This window comes from Nestor notabilis, unplaced genomic scaffold, assembly GCF_000696875.1.
Source record: "Nestor notabilis isolate BGI_N333 unplaced genomic scaffold, ASM69687v1 scaffold8545, whole genome shotgun sequence".
Classification (NCBI taxonomy): domain Eukaryota; kingdom Metazoa; phylum Chordata; class Aves; order Psittaciformes; family Psittacidae; genus Nestor; species Nestor notabilis.
The window spans coordinates 6,308-31,426 of NW_009928810.1; the positions used below are offsets into that span (position 1 = coordinate 6,308).

At 42.9% G+C, this 25,119-nt stretch overlaps 1 protein-coding gene across 1 annotated transcript in view; it reads left to right on the top strand.

The window, feature by feature from the left end:
• Nucleotides 1-6,290: 6,290 nt before the first annotated feature.
• Nucleotides 6,291-25,119, top strand: part of LOC104401009 (MAP7 domain-containing protein 2-like) — a gene marked incomplete at its 5' end in the record, with an annotated part of 29,256 nt that continues 10,427 nt past the window's right edge. Inside the window, 11 exons of the mRNA XM_010014686.1 lie at nt 6,291-6,392; nt 7,217-7,297; nt 8,704-8,867; nt 11,713-11,827; nt 12,739-12,771; nt 17,188-17,289; nt 19,336-19,434; nt 20,190-20,288; nt 21,355-21,480; nt 23,546-23,691; nt 24,445-24,575. Coding sequence (XP_010012988.1) covers nt 6,291-6,392; nt 7,217-7,297; nt 8,704-8,867; nt 11,713-11,827; nt 12,739-12,771; nt 17,188-17,289; nt 19,336-19,434; nt 20,190-20,288; nt 21,355-21,480; nt 23,546-23,691; nt 24,445-24,575 — 1,198 coding nt within the window. The remainder of the gene's footprint in view (nt 6,393-7,216; nt 7,298-8,703; nt 8,868-11,712; nt 11,828-12,738; nt 12,772-17,187; nt 17,290-19,335; nt 19,435-20,189; nt 20,289-21,354; nt 21,481-23,545; nt 23,692-24,444; nt 24,576-25,119) is intronic.

A 25,119-nucleotide genomic window follows, 5' to 3' on the forward strand; every position in this document is an offset into this window, starting at 1 on the left:
GTTGCCAGCCCACAGAAACTGTGCAGAAATAATTCTCTTTACATTTAAAATGCAGCCTTAATGTATTCTGGTGGAGAGTTTTACCCAGAGTGCCTCAGAGCCTTGCTCTTTCACTGGGAAACATAATAAGTGCTCCAGCCTTTCCAAAGCTCAGGCTTCCCTGTGGCTGTGTCTTACTAAGACCATGCTTCCAGACAGCAAAGACAGGACAGCAGTGCATGGCTGCTGAAGAATGCAGTTGGGACTGTGAGGCTCGGATGTCCTTCATTGCAGGAAACATCAGCTCTAAACAGAGTCACTGTGCAGATAAGCTTGGTAAGCACAATGCCATAAACAGATTATTAACTAGTGCCAGGTAGAACAAGGAAATGATCTGAGTTAAAGCTCACAGAGAGCTTGGAATGTGTGAATTGGAGAAGTGGCTCTTTTGGAGGGCTTTTTTTGTGCAAATGATGTTATCGCATCAAAACAGATGGGGAAAGATTGTGTCCTTTAAAAACCCCAACCAGTGGATCCTGCGGGATGATGCAAAGCCTGTCCATGCTTCTTTGGGCTGGTGAGGAAGAACATCGAGGAAGAAGAGTGTGGCAAAGGGGAAAGTGAATGCAGCAGAAGGCCCAGTGAGTGAGTGAGAGCAGCGTATCTGCTGTGGTTCAATTCCATTTCTTTCGAGTGAATAATAACATACCTTACTAATGAAGAACCCCAGATTGTGAACGCAGGTGTCTTTCCTAGGGAAGGGGGTGGATTTAGCTCGTCAGCCTGCACACACAGGACAGGCAGTGCTTCTTGGCAACTGTGTGATGGCTTCTACAAGAGCTGGTGATACCTCTTCGCACTCTTGGAGCGTTGTGCTGGCACTTGCTTTTCCCATGAAGTATAGAGAAGTGTAACTCTTGGCTGAGCAGTGTGAGCAAGGTTGACATAAGAGAATATGAGTGACAGCAGGAAGCAGTAAGACCCCACGGGAGATACATCGACAGTACCTATCACTAGCGTTTGGACTAAGGATGGCGCTCACCTCTTGTGGCGGTCAGGCAGTGATCAGCATCTCTGACTGTACAAAGTGTTTGGAGATGGCTGCCAATTCTTCTAAGGACAAATTGTGATTCCTTGGTCTGTGCTTGTATTACATTCAAGTTTGGTTTAGATTATGTGCTTCCCCTAAGGAAAAGTGTACAGAGATCAACCCACAAATTAACTAGCAACCTTCCTGGTGCCTCTCTGATCGTGCCCTAGGCTGAGTGAATATGGTTACATGGTTTTGGGATTGCTTCAGCCCTATCTTTGTAGGCTTCCTGCTTGGAAATACGGAGTGTTTTAGTAATGATGTGGGGGGGGTTTAAATGTTTCCAGCTCTTAATCCGAGTGTGGATGTTTAAGGAGAAGTAAAAACTTACATTCTTGCAAATAGGTTTCAAATACTTATTTGTGGAGCTGCTAATTCATGTACTACGAAGGAATGCTTGTGTCAAGAGTTTTCCAGTGGGATTGATACTTGTGATGAATTGAAGAAATCATCCCAAACTGCCTTGGACATTGGGAAGAAAACCAGATTCTTGTACGGAAGTAGTTGCAGCAATGGGCTTAAAGGGAAGAAAGCACATACAGGTAACACAAGAGGTATCCCCTGCAGGGAATAGATATAGAACGAAAGTGTGCAAATGGGGCCAGGATGAGACAACAGGAAGCTCTTGAGGCCTGCTGAAGCTGAGAGACAGCATGCACTGCTTTCTGGAGATCTGTGTGCTTCCCATCTGCTGGCTGCCCAGACAAAACAGGAGAACCATCTGCCTCCCAGCTGGTCCGTCAGAAGGTGCCTACTGGGAGGCTCACGTGTTTGGGTATGGAGCCTGTCAGTCCTTGCAGCCCCGAGGTGGGACATGAGGATCAACTTGGAAAGAAGGGGGAGAGCAGGGTGAAGAGGAATGCATGCAGAGAGGGCTTTGCTGTTCATCATTAGGAAGTTGGTGTTGTCCACCTTATGTGAGGGTGCAACCTTCTTCTGGTGTCCCTTAAACAAGGAATAATGGTGTAAAACTGCTACCCGATTTTGATAGCATCTGACATGATCTTGCATCTGTTTGTCTTAACCTGTGTTAATTAATGAGTGGAAATCAGCTTAAAAGCCAGCACGCAGGAATCTCCAAGTTGAATGCTGACTTCCCTCATCATTCCTGAAAGCATGTACAGAAATGATTGGAAGAAAAAAGATTCCTGACCAGGATTGCCATCGGCTAGACAAGCATTAGCTGCTGTAGCGGAGCAAGATGAAAATGTCATCTTGCAGATTTCAATTTGCTATAAAATCAAGAGGTATTTTGCTTGGAAGCTTACTTTTGGTTTATGGATTGCTTATTGGCTTTTTGTTATCTGCTTTAAACTTTTATGAAAACACTTAGATTCACAACAATGCTTAACATTCAGGAGACCTCCTACCTTTTGTTTCAAAGGCTTAGTCTGGGATTTTTTTGGTTGTTTGCTTTGCATAATGAGTCATTAAATCATAAGAACCAGAAGGATTGCTGTGGAAGTTCTGCTCTCCCTTCTGCTTTGGCACGGGAAGCAGTGGCTGGGTCACGGGTACCACGGTGGAAGCCCTAAAGCTCGCTAGGTAGAGGGACAGAGCTGGTTCAGTCCTTAAGGAGGTTTAAGAACAGCAACTGTGTGGGTCCTTTGGCAGCCTTGGCAAGGGCCAAGGGTATTAACTCAGTGCAAGGATTGAAATAGGAATAAAGTTTTATTTTTAGCACTGGTCTCTTAGGGCATATTGGAAACCTGATCAGCAAAGGGAAGTGGTGTCGTGCTCAGTGAGGGACGCACTGCTGTACCTGCATGGTGCTTCCAGCCTGAGCTGAGCTGGAGGGTGGAACTGGGAGTTAGTTTTGTCTGGCACATCGCCTCCTGCAGCAGCCAGTTCCTGCTGCTTCCCCTGCTTTGGTTTATTCATGATTTCCTTGGCCCCACACATAGTGCTAATCAGTGATGAGGGTGCAGGAGGAAAACTGCTTCCCAAATTACCTGACCATTTTATGTACCTGTTTTACTATGCATGAGTACAGGTATTACTATCGGCCACGTGTGTGGCTTGTACTTCGATTAATATCAGGATTTAAAGGTAGACTACTGTAAAACAAGCACACACATTATACTGATCACATATTATAGCTGTGAAAGCCTTTAGTGACTGCTGTGGGAGGGGCAGCTCAGAATAGAAATGAGATTTCTATTTGCCTCTAAGAGACATTTTCTTCTCCAGGAAGTTTGCTGACTGTGGCCATGAAGGCACCCCTCAGTAATACAGGTTGTAGTGAAATGGTTGTTTCCCATTCTGGGCTATCCTGTTTAATGACAGAACTCTTAAGCTTATGTTACAGAGATAGAGTTAGTGGAAAATTCTTTGCAGGGAAGCATTGCTCAGTAGCAGGCTGCTACTTTCATTATGGAAAATGCTACTTTCATTATGGAAAACTAGGCCAAAAAATGAGGGGCATCTGTGCCAAAGAATATTTAAATGTATTAAAAATGCAGATTTCTTTTATCATATTAAAGCAAAACAAAATCTGTCCTCTTTTCAAGGTTGCAGAGTACAACAGTGTGCAGTTCATTTTCTCATACTGTAGGAGAATGTGGAGTTTGGAAATCACAGTTTCGTATTGTCAATTTATCATCAAATTGACAAGGGCTGTAAAACCTCTCTGCTGACCTGAGAGCTGGTGAAACTGAGCTCTTTTATCTTGGGGGGGGTGGGCTGTTCCCCTTTTAATAATCTTTGTCCTAGTCCTCAGTTCAGTTTTCATTCAGACTTTAGGGATTGCTTCTGTGTGACATGAAGGTGCACTCCTGGTGCCTTTAAATCTGCTCCTTCCCAATTTGTAAGCATGTTGTTTCTATGCAAATAATGAAGCATTGAACACAGAGTATTTCAACTGACATACAAAACCCCCTGACAGACAAAATCCTTTGGCTAAGTAGTTACAGCCTCTTTTCACCTCTGTGTCCTTTGCAAGCTGCACTGTTTCTGTAACCCACTTTCCTGTTCTCTAGAACCTCCAAGTAATCTTTTGCAACCTTAATTAATTAAGATGAACTGACTAATTGCTTTGCAGATATGACACATTTTTAAACGAGTGCCTTCTAATCATGAACATTATTCACATGTTTGTTTTTAAATGAAGAAATAAACACAAAATCCCTACATCCTATACAACAGGTTTGTTCAGCAAGATTTCTCATCAGAAAACACTTCTGCAAGTAAAATAAGGTGAATATTGCACCTCTTTAAATTGCAGCTTGCTGCTTGCGGTTGATTTGGATGTTTAAACTTGGAGAGTTGAGGCAAAATCCCAGTGTTGGTCTTAACTAAACCTGGTGTAGGTGTAGGATGAGTTCATTGTGTTGGGCTCCTCTCCCAGCCAGGCCGGGCTGACTCTGTCTCCCTGTACACCTCCAGTCTCCTCCCTTCCTGATGGGCACTGGAGATGCAACTGGGTTTCTGGATTTGGCTTCGCTTTAAATGGTATTTGAAGAATCTTATGTTCTTTCATCCTTTCTTGATCTATAAAGGTGTCATTGGATGTAAATGCCCTGGCTGTATGGTTTTGCTTTCAGAAAAGCCTGCAGTAGGCCAGTTTTTCCCAGGCTGTTTTCCCATCTGTTGAGAATATATAGTTTTGTTGGTAGAATGTTTGGGCTAGATTCCCATCCATGTGACATGCAACAGTGTGTAAATCAGCTTTTAGACTGACTTTTGGTCTGCCTAGTGAAAGTACAGTGAGCCTTTTTAGCTGTTCTCTCTGCCAGTTAACCTTAGTGTGTCACAGTATATCTGGTCTCTGACTTGTCTGGGAAGAGCCTCGGAGGTGTTTGGGATGGAACTGAGGAAGACTTCTGGTGCTGCAATGAAAAATTAATTCAAGACATGGCAACAGCTGCGGGTGACAACTGAGAGTTGCTGAATAAGGATTGTAATCTGCATTTATCACTGACATCACATGGGATTAAACACTTTGAGGTGATTGTTCTTGGGCACAGCCTTAGGGAGGGTTATTACCATGACACAACTAGTTGTCATGGCAATGCGTGGAGAAGAGGGAGACTCTTCCTTCCTCCTTTGCATTCTGCACTACTCTATTAAAGGGAAGTCTGAGATCATTGGCAAAGCTGTCCTTCTGTTATTTTAAATGTAACGCCAAATTCTACTGTTCCTCCTTCACATTATGGTTGAAATCCCAGCATGTTATACATAGCTTTTGTGGGTTGCCTTTTACGTTTAAGACGGGCATCAACTTCTACTCTCTTGTGTTTGTTGATTGCATGGTGTGTTCTCTTGCTTCGTCTCTAAGAATCAAGTTGGTCTCCCCATATCTGCCAGGCAAGGTGAGAACAAGGTGTCACTGCTGTAAGAACACTCCTAGTCAAAGCTGTGCAGGAAGATGGGGTGATGCTGTCTTGCCCTGCCTGCTTTCCCTGCCACACTTCACCTTCACACCCGAAAAAGTGATCAGTTAGAGTGAAAGTTGGTGCCAAAACGAAGAAGATGTGTGGAAAGTGGTCTATAAATCATTCTCTCTGACTTCTTCATGGGTTTCATTATTTAGCAAAATTAATGTTGCCAGCATTTCGTTTCTGTATGATGAACTGTGAGCTGTAGCCCTGCAGTTCACTGTACTCACCTTGGTGAAACTCCCATCAGGTGAATGGGTCTCTGCACAAATGCTCCAATTACTGTTTTGGAGTCTTAATTTATAATTAGAATTTATTTTTGAAGATCCAGTTGTAGAAGTACATTGCAAGCATCCCTTAATGCTTTACATTATGCAGCTAAGCCACTTTCTGTTTCATGGCATGAAATAATGAAAGGTCTTCAGAAGAAGATGATTCTACCAGTGCTAATAGACTATTACATCTGTGTGTTCAGTCTGCAAATACATGTGTGGTAGGAGAGGTTTTGTTATTAAGTGTAAGTCCGACTCATAACTGCTGAATACTGTTTCTTTTCTTAGGAAAGTTATTAAATAAGCTTGTTTTTTTGGAAACTCTATAGTTCTTTGCTGCACATCATAAAACATAAGGGTTTGTAACTGGTGGTTTTAACATAGAAAAGCTGTTCCAGGTCTGAAGTCTCATGTAACAAGTTTTTTCTTCTTACAAGTTGGGCAGTCCCAAGATAGTTATTTAATAAAGGTATTTGCAACCTCAAATAGAATGTTACGTATTTATTTTAGCTATTTATTTAATCAGTTTTGGTTGTAGAGCTTTTCTTACTATGGAATTATTCTTTCTCACAGTTGCTGCAGCCCAAGCCATAGCAGAAGAAAGAAGAAGCCAAAGTGGCATTAGCCCTATTGCAGTTCAGACCTCAATAAATATAAAGACAGCAACTAAACCAGGTATAATTATTGGTCGTTGTTCTTAATGAAGTACTGGTTCACAAGGGAGCGTTAGTAGGGAATGAATAAAACTTCTTTTAAGAGGTTTGCTCTTTCTTCGGGAGGCATCAGAGCATAAAGCACCTCGTCAGTAGTTCAGAGATCCATTGAAGGTCTTTACTCTTGGCTTGCTCACGGTTCAGTTGGGGAAGTTGCCTGTCATTTCAGCAGAGCATCACAACAAGGATAAATGGGGTTTTTTTTGTGCTCTGATCAGGTTTCCAGTTCACTTGCTGAAATTTAAGTTTTTATACCTGCAAAGACTTAAGCAGTCTTCGTTCTGCTTAGCCTGCAACCTGGCTGTCCCACAGCACTTTGAATTTGGTGTTATGGGTGAACTGTCTGTTCTCAGATTGAGTTGTCCTGGATTCCTGTAATTCTTGATCACAGGAATTAATATATACAAGAATGAGGATCAGAAGTGGATTTGGAATGGGCATGTTCTCACACACCTGACTTCTGCTCAGGCTTTCTTTTGGCTGTATGCATTGGGCCTTCTAATATTGTGGCTTTTTTCTGCTGTACCTGTTAAGAATAGTGGATTGGTTGTTTTGAGGGAATGGAAAGGGGGGAAAAGGAGGGTATTCAGCTTCCTATGAACTTTTCAGATTACATCTTGGATCTCTCTCTGTATAGAGTGTGCGGTGCTTTGGTGTTATATGTACCTCTTGGGAAGTTCCATTATCCTGTTGACAGTAACAGCTTTCATCTTTTTTTTTTTTTAATTTAAATTTGGATGTTTGAAATACCTGACAATTGTGTGTGTTCATTTTTCCTTTTGACAGTGATAGATGGTTCCATTCTAAGAACAGAAGAAAGACAAAGACTGGCCAGGGAGCGTAGAGAGGAGCGGGAAAAGCAACAAGGTATTTCCATGTTTCGTTTCAAACACCATTCCCTTCAATGTTTATGATAAAGGAATAACTTTTTTACTCCTTGTTCAGTCACGTTTTTCACCTTGCTGGGGACAAGAGGCAAGGTCTGCTCTTGGTCTTGCATCAGTGACCATCTGTGAACCTGAATGGAGAACTATTAGATTTGAGAGGAAAACATTCAAGAGATTTCTGGCTTCATAGAGCTGTATGTCACTTCTGACCTTCCATTTCTGAGTGACCAACAAATAAATTTAGCCAATATCTTACTGAAAGCCTTAGCAAAAACACTTCTCAGAGTAAAACTTTTAGCCTTAGATCTGCTTCCTGTTGCCCTGAAGACTGAGGTTTGGGGAATGCTGATTCAGAGAAAATCAAAAAGGTTTAGCTAGTTGAATGCCCTGATTGCCTTGAACACTGCTTCCCTTGTTTCGTAGCACGCTGCAGTGACTCCTGGATTGAAGTGTCAGCAGTACACTTTATCTTAGCAAAGAATCAGAGACCCAGAGAAGAGCATCCACCTCTTGCCCAGCTTTATGCTGTTTGCGATGTGAATCAGTGCATGTGCGTGCAGCAGAGATGAAAGGGTCACAGGATGCCCTGCAGTTCTGGTTCTTAGTCTCTCAGCTTGTGAGGAGTGGTTTCTCCCTGGCCAGTATGTTTGATTCTTAACATGAAAGCCAAGCACTGAGAATGATTGAGTTATCTTAACATGGAGAGAGGATCGGACTAGCACACAGATAAATTCACAACTACTTTAGGTGCCTTATATCTAGATCCTGGTGTAGTTATCTGGTCTCTTGGGTCAGTTCATCTGTGTAGCCATGGAAAATACTTCCACTGTCTATTCAACCACGAGCTTTTTGTCACAGGACTTGCAGCTTCCTGTTGAACTGCACGCAGCTGCTCCTAGGTGGAGGCTGTGGAGAAGAGTGACACAACTCTTCTGAACTCGGATGCAGTAACTGGGGGGGTTTCCCATCTTGTCACTCAGTGCTCTAAAGCTTTCCACTATATCTTGCTCTAGAAGAAAGAAATGAAAATCACAACATAGAAAATTCTGCCTTTTGCTACTCAACTTACTACTTAATGATAAAGACTCTGCTGTTATGTTGGGAAGAAAAATACATGCTTAATATGGGGTATATGTGTATCCTGACTTTCCTGTCTAGACAGTAAGGTCTAGTGGCAGGAAAGGTTCTAATTCCAGCCTAACCTGGGGACAGAATTAGTCTCCTCCGTTGTCACGTGCAGTGTCATCCAGCTTTGCAAGCTAATCTTGCTGTATGTTCTAGCTTTAAGTGGTGTTGATTTTCCTTGGTAGCCTCTTGGCTGTAAGTTGTGTTGTATTATCAATGAATAGTTAAGTTTGATTCTGATTCTTTCTTAAAAACCTACAGCTGCCAAAGAGACACAAATCCTTGAAAAGGAGAGAAAAGCAAAACTCCAGTATGAAAAACAGCTAGAAGAAAGGCAGAGAAAGCTTAAAGAACAGAAGCAGAAAGAGGAACAACGGAGGGCAGCAGTAGAAGAAAAGAGAAAACAAAAAATCGAGGAGGAAAAGGTACTACAGGTCAAAGTTGTGTAGTTTAACCCAAACTTCTCCATTGTTTTGCTACATTACTGTGATCTGAAATAGAAAGTTATGGAAATAGTGAATGTATTGGAACATAAAAACATGTCCATATCTGTGCAGCGGGCTGTATAGACACAGGTCCTCCTTCCCCATCCCAGGCCTAGCTTTAAGCTCTGCCTGAGGCGCTCAGGACTTCGGGAGCTGTGGCTGCTGCTTGGCCACTGGTTATTTTTCACATGAGCAAAAATCTTACCCCATATTCCTAGATTTCTAGATTCCTTTCAGTGTATTTTGTAGATTCTGTTTGTAAATCAGCATGGGTGGCAGGTCTTAGGCTTTTCTGAGTTCTGTGTCTTGCTTCCTGGGAGCCCCATTGTGGTCCAAGAGGCTCATGTTCTTTTGCTTCTCAATTAGAATTTCTTGTATATGCTGAGCAGTTGGTAATGTTATCTGTGTAGCTACCATTTGCTGCTTTGAACTGTGTATTGACTGTTCTTACTTGGCTTTTTGCCTTTGCTTTGACCACATACGGACCACCAGAGCAGTATTTGAGGTGCAGAGCTCGTTGCAAGTTGGTAGAAGCTGAAAGTAGAAAGAAATGTATGAAGTTATGCCATCCCTTTTGAAGAGTAGATTTGCTAGTGTGTGTTAAATGGGATGTAGGTTCTGAAAGGGTTCATTCCAGGGTGTCAGCAGTAAAGGCATTACAAGCACATGTGCTTTCATAAGGTGGTTGTAAGAAGTTGCTGTGGGTCATTGATGAAGATCCTGGAAGCCTGCCTAGCTGTGCCCTTGGAGTCCAGCCATTGTCACATTGTTCTACCAATACATCTGTTTTACCCTTTTTGGGTGGCAGTGCTCTATGCTGGTGTTTGGTTATCTGTAATTGGCTTCTGGGTGTGTTCAGACTGATGCTCCATTTGAACTTCATGGAATAGTTCACATTGCTGGAGAACAAGCAGAAATGTTTGGGTGGGCCTTGACTGCAGTCCGGTGCAGTCTCATCCCTTTCAGCAACTACTTTAAGTAAAAAGCATCCCTTTTGCTTCAAGAGACGTTACCCCTTAGGCTATAGTACATTTATTCATGTAATTTTGAGGATGGTGGATATGTTTTCAGTGGCCACTGGGATGAAGAAGACAAGGGCTAGCTGATGACTCTTTGATTGGTGTTAACCTTGTCTTTTACTTGGTCCCTGGAGGAAGTTGACGTTGTCCATAGAGTAACACATGAGGAATCCAGCAGGTGGGGAAAATAGTGTGCACTTGACCTGTAAACCTTGCTTTCAACCAGAAAGTGGAAGCAGATCTTGACTTTGGTACTCTGACATTAAAAAACTATCACTTTGAAAGCAGCTAAACTGTGTAACCTGCTCTAGGTGACCCTGCCTCGGCAACCTCCCTGCTTGGAGTAGATAATCTCCAGAGGTCCCTTCCAAGCCCCAATGATTCTGTGATCTTAGGGCAATACTTGCCAGGAAGGTGCCATCTACAATTGTAAATTTAGTAGATAGAAGTGCATCAAAAAAATACATAGATCTCCAACATTCTTGTTTGGTGCTTCAGTCAAGTCAAGTTTATCATCTTCCTTAGATAAAGTAGAAGCAGCAGCACAATAGCAAATCCTGTGGAAAAAGAAGTGGCTCTCTGCCTAAGAGAGTCTTGAATAGGACTGAGATAACTGTCTTAACAGTTACTCAGTTATTCTCTACAGCTGTGCAACTTAACTCTGTCCGTGTCTCGAGCTGATGGCTGATTTCTGTTGTTTGTAAACTGAAGCCTGTGTCTTTAGCTGTGACTTTGAAGATTACCGCACTGCAGATACCTCTGTGGAAATATCATCTGCACATTACCTAATGTCTGGGTACTTTGGCACCTTAGGTTAGCTCCAGTTCAGGCTTCTGTAGCAGACAGGAACCTCAGCTTTATGTTTCAGACAGGTTTATCTTTTGTCAGAGAACAGAATCGTACCTCCCTTCCTTCCAAGCTTGCTTTGTAGTTTGTGTTGTGAAATGGTGTTGAAAGATGGCAAAAGTCCTGTGTCCTCAAGAGGGAGAAATGTTTGGATAATGAGTCCCTTGGCATCTTGCATTAGTGTATCAGCAGTAAATACTGCTTCAAAAGATCACTTGGGATATGACTATTCCAGAAGAGAAATCTGTTGTTGACACGTGTATGGAAACCTGGCTGAGAAGAAACAATCTAGCACGGTTACAGCTCACCTTCAGAGCTCGAGTACCCCCTTCAGCCGTTCCTAGTCCTGGAGACTAGGAACAAAAGCTTCTTTCCATCCTCTTTGTCCTGTCAGCAGTGGTTGCTGAAGTCTGGAGTTGACTGGTCTTTTATACAGCTTTGCCTTCATGTCTTGCTGGTTCTGGTCTGTTAATGCCAGTATCTGTTAAGACTTGGTCAGTGCTTGAATAGTTCTCTGAAAATACAAATAACCTTGTACTTGTTCTTTTGTAATGGAGAATTCTTACCACCTTTTAGAAGTAACTTCGGGATATAAATAGTTTAAAGAGTAAGCACTTATTTTTGCTCACTTTGGGGCTTATCCCTATTTAGAAAATCAGTCATGCTGGCTACTGAATAGGAAATCTGTTGGGTGGCTATTTTAAGTAAAGAGTAGAATAGATTATCTGTGCTTTAGCTCAACCTAATCATGCTTGCAGTGTTTTGAAACCATTAATTGCCGTTAATGTTCTTTGCATCATCATTTTTCTAACAAAAGCTTGTTATCAGGCAGTATAGATAAAACAGATTTCAGATTATACTGAGAGGGGGGGAATCTGTTTTGTTTTCTGGCATAGCTGTACTATGTTGTTTGATGATAGGAGCGATACGAAGCAGTTCTACATCGCACCTTGGAACGGAGTCAGCGACTGGAAACACGACAGAAGAGGTGGTCCTGGGGAGGATCTGTAACTCCAGACTCGGAGAGCAAAACAGGTAAGTGGCACCTTTTCTAGCATGACTAAAATCACACTGGCAGGTGCAGCATTGCTCACAGGGACCTGGGCATCCTTTCCTATCTTGGATCTTACAACAGGATCTACATGTAGCTGTTGGGGAAAGGATCCTATCTGTGCTTGCCCTGAAATGCTGCTCAGACATAGAGTTATTTTTAACTTTGGGAAGAGCCAGAGAGAAGCCACGTGGGAAAACACCTGGCAGCATTGTGTTGCCAGCCCCCAGTCGTCAGATAAGGGGAATTGTAATGTATACTGTTAAAATAGAGTCCTTCAAATGCAGCACATGTAATGGTGTGCTAAGACTGATGATAAACAGAACAAAACCCCCAGTTGTACTGTAATATGTTTTAAACACACCCTTAGAGTTCCAGAATGCTCACTGATGATGTGAATGACCAGTGATGGGTAAGGAGATGCAGTGGGGAGTGTCCAGACACCAGGTTCTATTCTAGATTAGGTGATGCATTTTAACATTCATTTGAGCTCAGATTGTTTCCTATTTCACACAGTAACTGTTCCTGCTCGTCAGCATTCTGAAATCAGAACAGCAAATCAGGATTACAGTGGAAAGGATCTTTTCCTGCTATTAGCTAACTAGAAGACCCCACCAATAAGTAACTTTGTATAAGTTCTTGTCCAGGAATAAAATAAAACATAAAATGCTTTGGTTCAGCCTATCTCCTGAATTGGTGGATTGGTGCTGAGCGTGTTTTAGTAGTGTCGTCTTCTGTCAGCTTGTGTTGACTTTTAAGTATTTACTTATAACACGTTTGAAAGTGCTTTGATATAAGTTATAATTATGATATCCAGCTTCCCCAGTTCTTGGTTAACTTGCATTGTTTGCTGTTTGACCTTGTCACTTTGCTTACAAACCTTCTTCTTCTGCAGAACAACAGACCACAGCTGACAGTGGAACCGGTGGTATTGATTTCTAAACTGTTCTTCTTCTGTTGCTTTACTCTCACTACTAACCTTTTAAACATGAGTTCTGTATCTCTGAAACTAAGGAAAACCATCTCCTTATAGATCTTTTCCTGGACCTTGGCCAGCTGTGCAACAACTGTGATCCCTAAGCAGAAAGCAGTCCCTTATGTTTTGAACTTCCCCTCCCAGCTAATTAAACTACAGCTTAAGTCATGGCATCCTGGGGGAATTTTCAGGGAAAGGATATGTGCATGTGGGTTTTCCAAGATGACTGGATACAGCATGGGGGAGGAGAAGTGAAATTCTTCCTGGCATGTATTTGAATACAAATTAGCTCAGTAGTTTTCAGCTTTTATTTATTTTCAGGGCAATTTTGAACCCTTTCATTGTTTCCTAATTTGCAAAAAGTACATGGTAGGGCTTGGTTTGTTTTCCTTTTGCTTTGTTTTACCAGCAAGTGAAGTAACATTTGCAAAATCAAATGGTATTTTGCTGAAACTTCATGTAAGGGAATGGGGCCTTTGTGCAGTTTGATACTCCTTCCACGTCCAATCAGATCTGTCCATTATCCAAGCATCATTCGATATATTACGTCTGTTTTCTTTGGATTTCTGGCATTTCCCAATGCACCATTCAGAGCAGCATTTTGGATCACTGATACCTTTGTCAAGGCTCTATGTTTAATAAGCAAAACTGGTTCTTGTGGCTAGTTTAAGATGATAGCTGAGACCCAGCTAAATGTGAATTGGGACAATGTGTGCCTGCTCACAGTATTGCTAACTCAATCCAGCTGCCTCGTAATGCTGACAATATGGGACTTGAAAATGCAATGAAAGTCTGACTGAGTATGATTTAACTACTGTGGCTTATCCTGGCAACACAGCAGAAGCATGTGTATTTTATTTAACTTCTCTCTTCCCTTTCTTTGCACAGCATGAATCCCTAATTTTCCTCAAAATCAGCCAGTTTGACTGGGTTGGTTTTACCTGTTCAACATGTGTTGCTTGGATATGTATATAAATGCAATTACTTTACTTTACATTACCAAATGCCATTCAACCTTGAATCTAGGAAATCACATTTGCCTAACATGTATAGAAAGCACTATTTTTTTTCCCCCTCCTCCATCCTTCTCTACCTTATAATTTTTAAAGCTAAACTTTATAACAAACAGTGTTCTTTGCTCTCTCTTAATTTATGTGAGGAAATGAGTCTTGTCTGTCCTTTGGATTGTGGGAGGTGCTGGTGAAGTTGGACAGAGCCTTGGGTGACATGGTTGAGTGTGAGGTGTCCCTGCCCATGGCAGGGGGTTGGAACTGGATGATCTTAAGGTCCTTTCCAACCCAACCCAACCCATTCTGTGATTCTATGAAGCACGTTAAAGTGTCTTCCAACAAACATGCTCCTGATGTAGTAAGAAGCACTTAAGCCATACCTTATGCATCATAAAGTGACAGGAGGAGGAGCAGATAAGTTCAGCTGTGGTAGCTCAATGTGGATAACTTGGCACCAATCTGGAAAACATGGAGATAGTCAAAGACTACAGGATCTGTTTGAGACTGTGCCTCCACACAGTGTGAAACTTGTGTTCGAATCCATGAACTGGCTGTGACAACAGTAATATTTAGGAACATGGACTGGTAAAGCAGCAGTTGTGGGTGATTGATAGAGGAAATGTGCTCTGGAAGGTGTACGTTCCACCAACCATCAGCCATTCTCTGTTCTGTACAGAACATGATTCATTGAGACAGGTACCCCACCGATGGCCTGAAATGTAAAAACTGATGAAGCCCCCAGGTCAAACATTACACTAATGGCATTGCTGTCAGTGCTGAGATGAAACATGCAGGGTGTGGGTCTGCCAGCAGAAATGGCAAGGCTGGGGAAAAAAGCATCTTTGATGACACAGTCCTTGTAAATGAGGGAGGTTTAGTGGTGACTGCGGAGCAAAACGAGATGTTCAGGTGCATCTGTAGTGGAGACGTGCTATTAGAATAGAAATTGGGCTGCCAGAGTCTCTCTAAAGAGCTTCCTTGTCCTAGTAGGAGTTCAGGAGGAAGTGAGGGACTGGTAATCTTGCTTTATTCAGCCTAATTTTACCCAGCCTTAGCCAGGCGGTGCTGCAGCTCCCTCTCTCAGTGGAGCTCAGTGAGAAGCTAGGATTGAGAGCTGCTTGCTCTCATGATTCTCCTAAGGTACCACGTTTCCCAGCTCCTTACCCAATGGCAAACCTTGCTGCAAGGCACCCCTGTGCTTGCTTTGGCTTTGCTGCTGCAGTTTGCTTCCCCCTCTTCCATTACACAGATGTTTGGGATCGGTGCTGTGTGCTGCTTGCATTTCAGATCCCTTGATACAAGTATTCTTTCTCCCCATAAAAAGATATTTGAGGTATTTTTTTTTAGAGGTACTGTGTAAATACCTGAATAACCAGACTGAGTTACTTGAGAACATCCTGTTTTCTAAAGCTTTTCTTCCTAGTGAATTATTCAAACCTTAAAGTTTGCAGAAGCTGTCCTGTGGCTGAGGTAGGGAAAAGGTTGAGGCCATCTGATCATATATTTGCAAATGTATTGACCAAAGAAAGCTCTGACTTCTCAAGATCTTGGGCAATTAATGCAAACTGAGAAGTGTTGAAGGCCAGGTTGGACACAGGGGCTTGGAGCAACCTGCTCTAGTGGAAGGTGTCCCTGCCCGTGGCAGGGGCTGGAACTGGATGAGCTTTAAGGTCCCTTCCAACCCAAACCAGTTTGATTCTATGACACTTTCTAGTAGAAGTGTCATCCCTTGTCTCTAACGCACAGCACAGCCCACCCTAGAACTTGGTAACTTGCTGGAATAGAATTACTTTGCTCAGTGTAGTTTTTCTTAATGCAAGATTTACTTGGGTCTCAGTAGGGGATAGATGAAATCTCAGATTTCGTGCAAGTCCAGAAGTCCTAATTTGAACCAAGAGAAACCTGTATGAAGCATCTCCACGGTGTTTGGAGGCTTCAAACTGGAACGCTTGAGTTGAGGCAGGAGCCAGGCTTGCTTTTAAGAGCAGACACTAGAGGGTAGTCTTCACCTTCCAAAACACCCAGATACATGACTTGGGAGTTTCCTGCTTTTTGTATATACAAAACCTCTCAAGGCTGTTTTAGTTATCCCAGTAGAGAGGTTTCATTCATAAAATGCCCTTTTTTGTGGTGTTGGGAAGGTAAGCTTCTTAACTGGCTTCAGTAGATCCCCCATTTCTCCATGGGGTCAGTCCCATGGGAACTTGGCTCTTGTTCGCTGTGACAGGAGCTTGCCACTTGTGTAGCTTCAGCTCCACAACCTGGTTTTCACTTGACATGGTTCTGCAGGAGGCCCCAGGCTCAGGAAGGTTGGGTATGGGTGTCAAAAGTACCATGCAGAGACAGGGCTGTACGTAGGAATCCTGCATCCTGGTGCTTGCTGTAAGGATGCTATAGCATGCTGGCCAATGGGGAAAGGTGCTGCCTCTGTGGTGAGTAGTGCTGCTTTCTCCTTTGGTACTTACGCACTAACAAGTTCCCATTAGTCTTCTTTGCTGTGCAATGTGCCAGGAAAATCGATTACTTGCCTTTGATGTATGGAATTCCATGTGGTTTTCCTGCTAGTCCTCCCTACTTTGTGTGTATTACTGTTTTCTGCTTACTGAGTTCCCACAGCAATGGGTATATGCTTTTGCAAGTCTTTTACACTCTGGAGTAGTGTTCATCCTGAAAGTACATTATTTGACATTAAAAAGCAGGTATTTGGCTTGTAGTAAACTTGGAATTTTGCCACATGAGAGATGATTTCTATGTGTATGTGTATGTCTCTGTGTATGTACGTACAAAGAAACAATTAATTCCTGTTGCGGCAGGGTTTTTTCCCAAAAGAGTTGCAAAATTAATGGGAAACATGAACTTAAGGATTAGATAATAGGGAAAAATTGGAAATTTCTAAAATATTACAGCAACCCTTGAGCAGGAATCAGAAATGGGAATGCTTTTTGCCTTTATTCCTCCAAAAGTGTTTGGTTTTGTTAACTAGTGATTGGAAAACTGTATTGACATATCCATGTGGAAGAAACAAAGGTTTTGTTGTTACTTTCTCTGTCTTACCACTCTGGTAACAACACACAACCTCAATAGCTTTTGCTTTTCCATGTTAGGAGCACAGGGTTGAAGAACCATGTTTCATACATATGCACAAAACACGGCTCCACTGAACTACGTGTCTTCTCTGTGCGCGTTACAACTGGTGCTACTTGTACCAGAACACATTAAGGTTTAGTGTTTCTCCTTAAGCAAAACTGGAACTGACTTTCAGGATGTAACACTTCCAAAGTGAGCTCACAGCAACGTGTGCAAGGTTCTTCCTGAGGTGTGTGAAGCTGAACTCTAAAGCAAGCACTTGTTCACACAGCCAGCAAGCGGTCTACTTCCACAGCAAACCTCAAGCAGGCAGAAGCTGTCATGAGTAAACGGTTGTCATCATCCGCAGCGCTTTTAAATGCCTCTGAGCAAAGTAAGTGCTTCTGTGTCTCCTGGTGGCAGGTGAACTGCTGCTGGGGAGGAGGCAGGGGGTGGAGTGACACTCCTCGTCCTCCCTTGCTGTGTAACTCACTTCATGGCTTCATCTCAAATGCGTTTCATGCAGTTTGTTAATCCAGCTTGAACTGTTGAGGGCTTTGACCCAGTTGGTGTGAGCCTCTGTTAGAGGAGAAGAGCAACGGTAAAAACTCCTGGCTTTTTTATTTTTATCTCTCTAATTATTTTACTAAAGTCAAATTCAGGGGAGTGATTGAGCCACAAATCATTTCACATCATCTTTAGGGGTTTGCATGCCTTAAATCACACCCCGAAATCTCAGCAAAAGAGAAATAGCACAAAAATGAAGTTTGCTGCCTTCTGTTACACAGCTTCAGTCATTTGATTGCCTGGGGGAAGTTAAAAATCAGCTCGGGTTTGACATCTTTCTCTTGTGCCAGTCCTGTTCTCTGTAGACACACACTTTCTTTTTAACACTACAGTTCTACTTCAACCAAATCAAGAAGGATGCAGGAAAACCCCTGATACCTGTGGAAGTGTTCTGGGTGGGAGGAGACTGTTGTGTTGTGACCTGGAGCTCTAGCATGACCGTAGCCATAGTGTGCAGCTCTGACACCATTTCTTAGCCCAATAAGATAATGTGATCTTGATACTGATGCTCAAATTAAGCATTTCTTATACTGTTAGTGCACACCCCTGCTTACAAGCATTCTGGGTGGGTTACTGGGCCAGTGACTACCAAGGAATAGGAATGGCCTGGAAGCCAGCTATTTCTTTACTTTAATTGGAGTTTTTGCACTCTAGAGATCATCTCCTAATTTCTGTGACTTCAACCTCATTTTGAATTGCAGCTTCATGATGGATGAAGCTCCTGATTGCAGCTTGTCATGTTTAAAATAGCACCACACAACTAATCTCGACAGGGATGTAGAGAATGAGAGTCAGCTCTGCCTTTCCCACCCTGTACATGTACGTGTCCTCTGCCTTCTTCCCTCTGCCCATCCCAATACATTCTGCAAATCATGGCAATTTACCTTCTCCAAATATAAAACCCAAAGAAATTAGGAAACACAAGGAATTGTCCTCATCTGCTTGTTAAGAAAACTAAAAACTATTTTCATGAGCACGTATCAGTTTGTTTAGCCTGAGATTTCCCTATGGGGATTCTTCCCAGTGTTTCATCTGTATCCCAGATGCTTTTGGTTTTGTGTTTCCAAAGTGGTGCAGAGCATTAATAAGCTAAGAGCTGTTTAATACAAAACCAAGCTCACCTAGGTCTGTGCTGCAGTGTTCTGTCAGTCTGCAGCCTTGCATCAAATGGGGTGTGCTGAAGAATCCCTGCCATGGCCACAGCTCACAGTGATTTTGCTGGTTCATGCTGGGAGGTGATGCAGCACTAAAACTTGTCCTCCTACTCTGTGTGCCTGGTGGGGAAGTCAGTGTATCTGTACTGGCAGGGGCTCTGAGTCACTGGGGACTGCTTGTGATTTAGAATGATATTTATATATCATGTGTCTGCAGGGTTCAGCTCTGAGTGTGAGTCAGAAACAGGGCTGTAAAACACAAGCGAAGCTGCTAACAAAGTCACTGATTATGAACTAATTGGGATTGCTTTCAAATTTACTTGAAATCCTTTGAATCCTGATTTGCTTGGGAGGAGAAATTCCCAGGTGGCCTGAAATACAAGACATTTGGACAGGACTTCAACTGATCCACATGGTCAGGATGTAGAGGTCAACTAACTGGCTGATTTGGATCACCCCACGAGTTAGAGTGGTTCCTGATCTGGCACTAAGGAGAAATGGCTGATTGGTAAAAGATGGCTGGAATCAGATGACAGAAAATGCAGTCTCAGAATTAATGTTTTATATAGAGTAATTCTTCCCCTATCCAGTTTTCCTGCTTCTGAAGGGTTCATGCTATAAAGTGATTTAATTACTCTGTATCTTAGGGCAGTGGGGCAAGTGCTGGAGGGGACTTCTGGGCTTTTCAACATGCTTAATAAATGCACTTTCACTTCCAGGTACCACAAAGAGAAGTGCCTCATTAAACAGACTGAATAACAAAGTTCCTCCACATTCCCAGCAGTCAGCACTCAAAGGTTCACAGGTGGAACAGAAAGGTGCTAGAAACCAGTTTGTTTTGAGAATTGGGAGGCAGTAAATGGGATATTTGAAGTTGACTTTTTTTCCTGTTTGAAGTCTTCCGAAACCTAAAGGGGGGAGCTACAAGAAACCTGGAGAGGGGCTTTGGACAAGGGATGTAGGAACAGGAAAAGGGCAATGGCTTGAACCTGCCAGAGGGGAGATTGAGATGAGCTCTGAGGCAGAAGCTCTCCCCTGTGAGGGTGCTGAGGCGCTGGCACAGGGTGCCCAGAGAAGCTGTGGCTGCCCCATCCCTGGCAGTGTTCAAGGCCAGGTTGGACACAGGGGCTTGGAGCAACCTGCTCTAGTGGAAGGTGTCCCTGCCCGTGGCAGGGGTTGGAGCTGGAGGAGCTTTAAGGTCCCTCCAACACAAACCACTCTGGGATTCTGTAACATTCAACCATGTCCCAGTTTCATTGTAAGTGTTTTTACTCAGGTTTTCGTTGCTGTGTATGTAGTCTGTGAACTGTGGCACAAATATTGTTATGCAGGTTGCAGTGCCAGAGATTGGGTAACTGTGTCTAAAACCCAGCATTATTCCTCTGAAAAGTGGCAGGGTGGGGGGAGAGGAGACACATGGTAGCCAAACCATTTAACTCATGAGAAAATAGTGCTTCATAATGATGGATCAGTGGGTTTAGACTGGCAAAAGCAAAGGATGGGAATGGTAGTTTAGAGAATCATATATCTAAATGTCTTGTTAAAAATAATCTTCCTTACGCTTGGTCTCTAGGAGGAACAGAAAAGAAGAGGAGCACATCTTTGAATAGAATGAATAGTAAACTCCAATCCTCTCCAGAACTAGAAAAAGTGAAAAAGGAAGAAAAACCAGGTGGTTGTTTCATAAAGCTGACTACTTCTTTTTAAAGCTATTCACAGTATAAAGTTTGGATAGGTCACCTTTCATTGGCTTCCTTGCTTCTTATGGTTTTAGGACTTTTTAATGGCTTTTTAGTTACCCAGTGGTGAAGATAAAATTGTAAATGGTAAAGGTTAAATTTGTCCCTTTGGACCAGAAAGAAAGACTTTGACTTTGTTAAACAGCTATCTGTAAGCAGATAGCAGAATGTCTCTCTGCTAGAGAGAGATGTATTTGAAAGCTGATAGGCTTAAATAGAGTAAAAATGTCACTGATGTGTACGCTTCTTAGTTAAATCTTACCTTTACTTTTAAGCTCTCTTTCTTTATTCGGTTTAAAAGCAACTTCTCTGTTCCAGCTGCTGGCCTAAACTTTGTGCATGCAGGTGAAGGAAGAAACCTGTTCTCACTTCAGTTTCCTTTGGTCTGTGTATTCCCCACTAGGTTACAGATAACCTCTCTTCTAGGAACGCTTCCTAAAGCTGAAGACTAGCAACTTTTCTAACTTGTTTCTCCCCTTTCAGTTAACAATTCTGAAACTTTCCTTTAGCAGCCCTTGCCAACAGTGGAAATGATATTCTGCTTTAGAATCGTTCCTGTACGGGAGGGTGATGGGTGCTGTCTGTGTGAATCTGTGTGCAAATGATGCCTGACCATAACCATGCACTCTGACTTGCAAGTCTTCTGTTCATGATGCCAGAGCAGCCTTGCCTGCAATCTAGAGAATAGAGCTCTGAAGAGCTAGGTCAGAAACTTCTTGTGCTTTGACTGACTTCAGCATTCACCTCTGTTGTACACGTGCCAGTCTTTGCACGTTAGTACTAAGCAAGCCAAGGACAAGAAGTGCCACATAAGATTGCAGTGTTTAACCCTGCTGTGCTTTCAGTTCGGATTTCCCTCTCCATGACCTCAGTATTTTTCTTCCACAGCTGTTATGATTTGCAGCAATGCTCACAGCCTTCCTTTGCTTTGTACTGCTTGTCTTTTTTTCATTATATGATTTCATGTTGGATCCTTTTTGATTTGTTCCCATCATTTAGCTCGTCGCTCCCAGCTCAGTCCTCTGGACAGTAGCGTACTCAGTCGCCTCCTCGCCCCTACACAGGCCTCCTTAGCTAGGAGTAAAAGTGCTGCTACATTATCGGCTGATGGACAGGATCCCTCAGGTAACAGGAGGGCAGCAAAGCCTCCAAGTCCTATGCAGTTGAAAGAACTTGCATGATAGTTGTTAACTGTGCTACACTTCAGTGTGAATCAGACAGTTAATACATGGTTATGTGTAACACAACTTACCCAAGGTTTTCTCTGGTCAGTAATAACCAATTCGTGTGCCACGTTGCATGTTTAGTTTACAAAACCATAGAGTAATACTGGCTTTTAAACCCAGTGCCAGTTTAACTGCTCTGCAGAGAACCAGATGCTGGTGTTGGGCTTGGGTTTGTTTTTTAACTGGCAGAGATCTCCATTTGGGTGTAGTCTCAAATGAACCTGAGACGCACTGGTCAGACATCAGTGCTAAGAAATGAAAGGGGGAAAAACCCCAAGCAAGTGTATAATTTCAAAGGAGGCTCCAAGGAATAAATGCAAAGCCTGAATTTATTTAGGTGGAGAAACTCTTGTAGGAAGATGACAAAGGGGTTATCTTAACGGGGAGCCCTGAGCTGGCTTCACTCAGGCTGATTGTGGAAGTAGAGGTATACTAGCAGGAGAAGATACTATAGGTATCATAGAGAAGCCCTTGCTGGCTTGAGCAATTTTATAGTGGTCCAGACTGAGCTGATAAGCCCACACTGTGCCTCAACTTAATACTAGCACAGGAATTTGCCTCGTGGGAAGCCCTGGCTGCATCCCACATGTCTGATAATTGTTACTGGTTGCAATAATGGCCCAGTAATGCACACCTGGAACCAATGTGGAGTCCTTTCTCCTCTCTTACCTTACAACTCGCATTCCAGTTTTGCTTGTTTCCTCTGAAGTGTGTTATTCCATCTTTATTTTTAATCCTGTGCCACTTGACTTGGTCCTTGTTGGTACCAGTGGCATTTCTGCACTGCTCCCCTTGTGTAATCATCAGTTTTTCATGTACTGGTTTGTGGTCAGTGGTCATATTTTTGCACACCTATCTCTGTGCCACTTTTATTTATCATGAATAGTTCAGTTCATGTCATGTGAGGAAATCCCATCTTTTTCACTGTTACTGACAGCATGTGACTTATTCACTTTTGCTGAATTCAAGATAACTTCTATGGTTTCATCAGTTTACTTAAAGGCACTTCCTTCATTTCAGTAGGAAGTACCTCTGCTTTAGCACAAGCTCTGCACACACAGAATGCAGGTCTTGCACAAGTGCTGTCTATATAAAAATAAAATGTATTTTCCAAGTTACAGAATCAAGTGCTGCATCTGTCACAATTTATTCAGGCTGTAGAAAACTCCAGTCTCTATTTTTACACCTGTGTATGCTTACCTGTGTCATGTTAGTGAAAAAGCAATTAGAAGGTACAGTTGCTTTCAGTGTCTTACGTGTGAAGGTACTTCAGGTAGGAAGGGTAGTTTAGTTTAATGGTTGATGTTTTCCTCTCAGTAGGTTTCTTTTTGCACCACCTATTTTGATTTGTTAACTTGGATAAAGGGCACAAGCATATAGTGATAAAGGGATCAGAGAGGGAAAGTAGAATAGTGTTGTACAAATGCTTATTTCACAAGAAAAGGTTGCAAAGTAATGCCCAGATTCCTAATGTGATGCTGCTTTATCACAATAATCACAGTGATTTACTCAAGTGTTTGCTCATTGACAAGAAGGAAGATTTCCTCCTTGAGTGTGGGGGAAACATGCTTCACATTTGAACCTGTCATGAAGAACTCATAAAGAAAGATGCTAAGCCATTAAAACTGAGGTATTTGTGATGAGATGCAGCTTGATAAAATGAAAGTAACACTGGTGCATACAAATTCGGGCCGTTTTTGGAAAAGCATTTTATTTTTACCTACTCCAGACTGCTGCTTTGAGAATGGTTTTATTCTTGGTGCTGTTGCTTCCAAAGTACTAATTGTGTGGTGGTGGTGTCTGTGTCCGTGGCCCATTGCAATGTGCACTGCCTGTGGTGTTTCTCTGTATGGTTTCTAACACACACAATCTTTCTTTCTCTCTTTCTCCCTCTTCCTTTTCTCCTGTTCTTATGCTGTGCACTTGGTTCTCGTTTTGTCTTGTCAAATTCCTAACTTTTATAGAATCTCACCTCTGTCCTCGTTCAGCTTCAGCCAGTTCCATCAGTTCCCCAGTCCCAACTCCTAAAGTGCCCGTGCGCAGTCGTAGCATCGACAGATTGAAGTCCTCTGTATCTTCATCTGATGCAAGTTCACCAGATTCAACCCAGGTTTGTTGAAAATCCACAGGAATTAGGTTTGTATTAATTGGGATGGGGGAAAACAGCTCAAGATTGGATCCTGTTTCAACAGTTTGCTTACTGAAATGTTCAATAGCATTTGAGAGGGCGGGGCTGGAGCAGCCTGGGGAAGAGAAGGCACCTGAAGGGGACACCTTAGAGCAGCTCCAGTGCCTAAAGGGGCTACAGGGAACCTGGAGAGGGGCTTTGGACAAGGGATGGAGGGACAGGACAAGGGGAATGGCTTGAACCTGCCAGAGGGGAGATTGAGATGAGCTCTGAGGCAGAAGCTCTTCCCTGTGAGGGTGCTGAGGCGCTGGCACAGGGTGCCCAGAGAAGCTGTGGCTGCCCCATCCCTGGCAGTGTTCAAGGCCAGGCTGGACACAGGGGCTTGGAGCAACCTGCTCTAGTGGAAGGTGTCCCTGCCTGGGGCAGGGGTTGGAGCTGGAGGAGCTTTAAGGTCCCTTCCAACACAAACCAGGCTGGGATTCTATGACTTAAAAACCACTGTGTTGAAATCAAGTTGGGATTTTATGGTCCTTGATCTCTTTGGTATCCTTAAGCATATTGTTTGCTCCTTATGGCTCCCAGAGTTTAATTTAGGTAACGTGTTGACTGGGTCTGTGTTTTGGAACATAAAGAAAACATAAAGTAGATCTTGTTGAGAAGTTATTTTGGGGTAGCAACTCCTCTGTACTGCACTCTAGAGAGTGAGCATTGTTTTGTTCTTATGTGCCACATTAGAAATCAGAGACAGACAAACCATCTCCAGGTTCTGGTTTAAGACGCCCTCCCTCGCCCTCTGTGTCTGCCCGAAGAAGATCCCCCTCTCCTGCTAATCTGGTGAAGCGTCCTCCATCACCTTCTACAGTTAGGTATGCATCAAGTTAAATATCTCCTTTTATTCACAACAAAAGGAAGGATGCTTCCTGTCTCAGGACAGCTGTGCTGTTAGAATTTGGATGCCCAACGCTATGCCATGTTACACACACAAGCACCTCAGTTCTGGTCCGATTTCTCTTTTCCACAGTAGGGCTGCAGCTCTTACTTGAACCTCTGTCTCTTCTGTGCAGACAACACACACCCTGTTTTTCTGTACAGTCTGTGCACTAAAAGCAACAGGAAGCATGTGAGCTGCTGAATAGACTCATCTGCCTGTATCAGCGTAGGAAGTTTCTTGGAGTGGAATCACAGGGTGATGTGGAGTTAAATGATGAACCTGATTTGATCTTAGCCCCCAAATAGTGAGTCTGGGTGCCCAGGGTATTTTGGAATCCTGTATTTGAGTTGTATGTTGAAGGCACGAGTAATTTGTGGGTGGATTTTGTTTTAGAAGGGAGGTAGGTGATGTAAACTAACCCAAGCAGTTGCTGTCCTCAGTTATATGTTAGCCATGAAAAACATTGCTTATTCCAACAG